This window comes from Monopterus albus, unplaced genomic scaffold (genome assembly GCF_001952655.1).
Source record: "Monopterus albus unplaced genomic scaffold, M_albus_1.0 scaffold105.1, whole genome shotgun sequence".
NCBI classification, from domain to species: domain Eukaryota; kingdom Metazoa; phylum Chordata; class Actinopteri; order Synbranchiformes; family Synbranchidae; genus Monopterus; species Monopterus albus.
This window is the reverse complement of record NW_018127985.1, coordinates 1,954,402-1,959,633: the sequence shown is the minus strand read 5'-3', so window position 1 is coordinate 1,959,633 and position 5,232 is coordinate 1,954,402. Positions and strand designations below refer to the sequence as shown.

Genomic DNA, 5,232 nt, shown 5'->3' with positions numbered 1-5,232 from the left:
TCTTAAATTATGCTTTTTGCCTCTATAGGTTATGAAGGAATACTCTGTGAGAGTAATATAAACAACTGTCATCCTGACCCATGCCACCATGGTACATGCATAGATGGCATTGCCAGCTACACCTGTAACTGTGATGCTGGCTACACAGGCTATCGCTGCGAGAACCAGCTCAATGAGTGCCACAGCAACCCTTGTCAGAATGGGGGCAAGTGTATGGACCAGGTAAACAAGTACATCTGCCAGTGCCAACATGGGACCTCAGGTGAGAGGAAGATGTTCATGGTCAGATCTTCTTAAGTCAGACTTTTGAATTAATAATTTTAAAGCTAGCCAATATTTACAACGGTATGCTTAATCCTGTTGAGCAGCTGTTTACAGTTTCAGCAATATGGAATAAATATATTGTTTACAATTTTCTTTACTGAAGCATATTTTCTGCCATTGTTAAAATGTGTAGAATATTTATACAAGCCTAAAGTAAAAACTCTAACTCCTATTTGTCAACACAGGCCCAAATTGTGAGATAAACTTTGATGATTGTGCCAGTAACCCATGTGACTATGGGATCTGCAAAGATGGCATCAACCGCTATGACTGCGTTTGTAAACCTGGCTTCACTGGTAAGACCCATTGAAAATAAAAGCTCACATTTGAGGTGAAAAATAAATCCTGATTAGAAATGCTGACAATCTTTTTGTGTGACATCTCTCCTGCCAGGTCCCAAGTGTAATGTGGAAATAGATGAGTGTGCATCTAGCCCCTGTAGGAATGGGGGGACATGTGTGGATGAAGAGAATGGATTTCACTGCCAGTGTCCTGAGGGCTTTAAGCCACCTTACTGTTACTCCCAGGTGGATGAGTGTGGCAGCAGCCCATGTGTCCATGGCTCATGCAGAGATGACATCAATGGGTATGAATTGTTACATCATTTGTCAGAGTTTAAAGTGACTCACATGGCTAAGTGATATTAAGGGAAAACTTGGCATGACCACCTTTGCAAGCTTGTTGTTAATTCAACTTGTTCATCAATTGATTAGTATTTCACATTTTAAATTTGACATCTTTTTGAATATTTACTACTCCTGTATTTCCAGTTACCGCTGTGACTGTGAGCCTGGATGGGTGGGGAAGAACTGTGATCTGGACAGGAACGACTGTTTGCCAAGTCCTTGCCAGAATGCTGGCACATGCATCGACCAGCTTAACGGCTTCACCTGCAAGTGTCGTCAGGGCTTCAGAGGTTAGAGGATGGTGCAACACACAGTAACTGCTGGAGCAATAACTATCATAAAATACAGTACAAAAAGAGGAATACATGCACATGTAGATATTTTAACTATCTTAAAAACTTTAAGATGTTTTAGTCAAAAATTTTACCACCATGTTTTCCATTGTTTTAATCCTCCTGAATCCCACCCCACCCACCATCCTCTGTTTCCTCTGACAGGTAACCTCTGCCATGTGAACATCAATGAATGTGCATCCAGTCCCTGTCTGAACAAGGGCACTTGTGTGGATGGTGTGGCAAGTTTCACCTGTCTGTGTGAGCTGCCATACAGTGGACCCACATGTGCTGAGGTCCTCACCCCTTGCTCCCCTAACCCTTGTGCCAATCATGCCATCTGCAACCACACACCAGACTACCTGGGCTATCAGTGTAACTGCCAGCCAGGGTGGCAAGGTTAGCACATTTTATTAATGATCACATCAGTGCCCATTCACCTGCTGTGAGATCATCTGTGTGGGAGCTGACAGAAAGTCTGCATATACACTTGTGATCTTAAATGATACCTTACTGTACCCTTCTTTTGAATTCTTCAGGACAGTTGTGTAACATAGATGTAAATGAGTGCATTTCAAACCCCTGCAAGAACCTTGGCACTTGCACTAATACACTTGGAGGCTTCCTATGCTCCTGCAGAGCTGGATATACTGGGCTGACCTGTGAAACTGACATCAATGACTGTTCTCCTAGTGAGTGGCCATGTAACCATAGCATAATGTGCCACTGACACAATACCAGGTCCCTGTGCATTTATTGTACTTGATCAAAACCATCCTCTTCTTTTGTTACATTAGATCCATGCCTAAGTGGAGGTTCCTGCACAGATGGTGTCGACTCCTTCCACTGCAGCTGCCTGCCAGGCTTCGCTGGGCCCCGCTGTGCTTCAGAGATCAATGAATGCCAGAGTTCCCCCTGCAAAAATGGAGGCACATGCACTGATTATGTTAACTCCTACACCTGCACCTGTAGGCCTGGCTTTACTGGCATGCACTGTGAAACTAACATCCTTGATTGTACTGAAAGGTGAGTGTGTGTGTCATGGAGCTACCTCGTGTTGTACTTTATCAACCTGTTTGCAAACACATACATGTAACTGTTGAATATGACAATAAAACTAAAAAAATTTAATCCATACTTGTACACATCCACAGCTCTTGCTTCAATGGAGGCACATGCACAGATAAAATCAATGGCTATTCCTGTACCTGCCGCTCAGGCTTCACTGGCACCCACTGCCAATATGAGGTCAATGAGTGTGACTCCCAGCCCTGTCTCAATGGAGGCATCTGTCAAGATGCCCTAGAGTCCTTCCGTTGCTCCTGCCCCAAGGGCTACGCTGGCAACCGCTGCCAGGTACACACACACTCACAGAGACTCTTTAAAGGTTTTGTTAAGGCCTTGAGTCTGTATGCTTTTATGTGTTTAGAACAATAAATGCTGATAATTTTGCCATTTTCCTTTTGCCTACCCAGACATCAGTCGACTGGTGTAGACGCTCATCTCTGTGCCAAAATGGAGGACGCTGTCGCCAAAAGGATGCTTCCTTCATCTGTGAATGTGCTAACGGCTGGTCAGGACGTTACTGTGATATCCCTAGGGTCTCCTGTGAGACTGCTGCTCGCCAGAGAGGTATTTTAATTTCCTGTCCATGCTGACATTTGATCTGTTGGTCTGTGTTTGTGCTGTGACTGAGTAATTAAGGTTTAAATTTTCTTCCAAATCTTTCTAATCAGGGCTTCAAACAGATGAACTATGTCACCATGGTGGTCACTGCGTCAACTCTGGCAATGCCCACTATTGTAAATGTCCAGCTGACTACATGGGAAGCTATTGTGAAAACCAAGTGGATCACTGTGAAGACAAACCCTGTCGAAATGGCGCCACCTGTAGGGGATATGTGGGAGGGTACCAGTGTGATGTGCGTTCACTGCTTTGTTAATGTTATGTGCTTCCCTGTCAGATTTCAGTCAGTCTTCATACAGTGCTTCTTCATAATTGTGGAGATTATGTAACTGTCATCTTCTTGTCTTTACAGTGTATGCCAGGCTACACTGGACAGAACTGTGAGATAGAAATCAACGAGTGCCAGTCGCATCCTTGCCAAAATGGAGGCACTTGCATTGATCTGGTGGGACATTATATCTGCTCCTGTCCCCCTGGCACACTGGGTATGCAAGCACATATTCAGCAGAAAACAATGTTTAATACAAGACGTCACTGTATGTGAGTAAAAGTTATAAATATACAATAATATATTATCATCTCTTTTAGGTGTTCTCTGTGAAATCAATGAAGATGATTGTGCCCCACTCCTGAGGCTGCGCAGTGCTCCTCCTAAGTGCTTGAACAATGGCACCTGTGTGGACAGAGTGGGTGGCTACCGCTGCAATTGTCCCCCTGGGTTCACGGGGGAAAGATGTGAGGGAGACATAAATGAGTGTCTCTCTAATCCCTGCAGTCCTTCCAACAGTCTTGACTGCATCCAGTTGCCCAATGACTACCTGTGTATTTGCAAGCCTGGATTCACAGGTTAGACAACTGCCAGCGGCTCCCCTTGGACTCCCCTTGTGCATTCTCTTTGTGTACATACTTTCTTTCAAGTGTAGAGCTTTACCAACACTATGTTGTCTTTAGGTCGGAGATGTCAGAGCAGGTTCAGTGTATGTGAGTCTCAGCCTTGTCAGAATGGAGGAGCGTGTTCTGTATCCAGCAGCTCTGCACTGGGATACACCTGCACATGTCAGCTTGTAAGTGTGCATTCACATTAATCTGATGTTGTAGTTTGTACATTAAAGTTTTCCTGTTTGAGTACTGAAAGTTTACAATCTAAGCACGTGATGTCTACCTTTAGGGTTATACTGGGCCCAACTGTGAAAGAAGCATGTCCTGTCGGGAGCTGTCTTGCTATAATGGAGGTAGCTGTGCACTTACCACAAGGGGGGCACGTTGCACCTGCCTTCCAGGCTATGGTGGGCCCCAGTGTCAGCATCGAAGTAAAGAAGGTTGCTCCTCACAGCCCTGCCGGAATGGAGGGTCGTGCACTGAAGAGACCAGTTTCCCATTCTATCATTGTCAGTGTCCCCCTGGCTGGACAGGTAAACGGTGCGAGCTGAGCGCCCGATTACTTGAGCCCCCAACACTCTCATGTCCTCTAGCAGACTGTCATGGCAAAGCAAATGATGGTGTTTGTGACAAGGAATGCAACACATTACTCTGTCGCTGGGACGGTGGCGACTGTTCTCTAGCAACGAACCCCTGGGCTCGTTGTGCAGACCCTCGCTGCTGGCGTGTCTTCAACAACAGCCAGTGTGATGAGTTCTGCAACAACGCTGACTGTCTGTATGACAACTTTGACTGCAAAAACAAGGAGAAAGTTTGCAAGTGAGCTTACTTTTACTGTTAACAGAATCACCCATAGTTGTTTTCTGTCCTGATCTGGTAACATTTTATCTGATCTTTCTGCTTGTGTTGTTTTCAGTCCAATATATGAAACCTACTGTATTGACCACTATGCTGATGGACGGTGTGACCAGGGCTGCAACACAGAGGAGTGTGGCTGGGATGGCTTGGACTGTGCAGGGAAAGTTCCAGAATATCTCGCTGAAGGTGTCTTAGTTTTGGTAGTCCTACTTCCTCCAGAGGAGCTCCTTCGCACCAGCACAGCTTTTCTGCAGAAATTAAGTGCTATACTACACACTACACTGCGCTTCAGACTGGACCAGAATGGAGAAGCCATGATCCGCCCCTACACCCGCCAAGAGGCACGCCTCAAGAGGGAGCTGCAGCCTCATCAGGAGGTCATCGGGTCAGTCAGGCATACAGTAAACATAGAACCTGAAGTTCCTCCTGTAGACTGTACATTACATTAAACACCTGCCTCTATTCCTGTAGCTCCATTGTATACCTGGAAATAGACAACCGCCTGTGCTCTCAGGGGTCTGAGGACT

At 45.5% G+C, this 5,232-nt stretch overlaps 1 protein-coding gene across 1 annotated transcript in view; it reads left to right on the top strand.

The window, feature by feature from the left end:
• The window catches only part of notch3 (notch receptor 3), a 29,169-nt gene that overhangs the window by 18,237 nt on the left and 5,700 nt on the right, over nucleotides 1–5,232 (top strand). Inside the window, exons 11-26 of the mRNA XM_020610300.1 lie at nucleotides 29–262; nucleotides 510–620; nucleotides 718–910; nucleotides 1,095–1,240; nucleotides 1,448–1,681; nucleotides 1,822–1,974; nucleotides 2,080–2,308; nucleotides 2,437–2,638; nucleotides 2,758–2,914; nucleotides 3,019–3,203; nucleotides 3,321–3,453; nucleotides 3,557–3,814; nucleotides 3,920–4,032; nucleotides 4,137–4,666; nucleotides 4,764–5,090; nucleotides 5,177–5,231. Of these exons, the coding sequence (XP_020465956.1) occupies nucleotides 29–262; nucleotides 510–620; nucleotides 718–910; nucleotides 1,095–1,240; nucleotides 1,448–1,681; nucleotides 1,822–1,974; nucleotides 2,080–2,308; nucleotides 2,437–2,638; nucleotides 2,758–2,914; nucleotides 3,019–3,203; nucleotides 3,321–3,453; nucleotides 3,557–3,814; nucleotides 3,920–4,032; nucleotides 4,137–4,666; nucleotides 4,764–5,090; nucleotides 5,177–5,231 (3,260 nt within the window). The remainder of the gene's footprint in view (nucleotides 1–28; nucleotides 263–509; nucleotides 621–717; nucleotides 911–1,094; nucleotides 1,241–1,447; nucleotides 1,682–1,821; nucleotides 1,975–2,079; nucleotides 2,309–2,436; nucleotides 2,639–2,757; nucleotides 2,915–3,018; nucleotides 3,204–3,320; nucleotides 3,454–3,556; nucleotides 3,815–3,919; nucleotides 4,033–4,136; nucleotides 4,667–4,763; nucleotides 5,091–5,176; nucleotide 5,232) is intronic.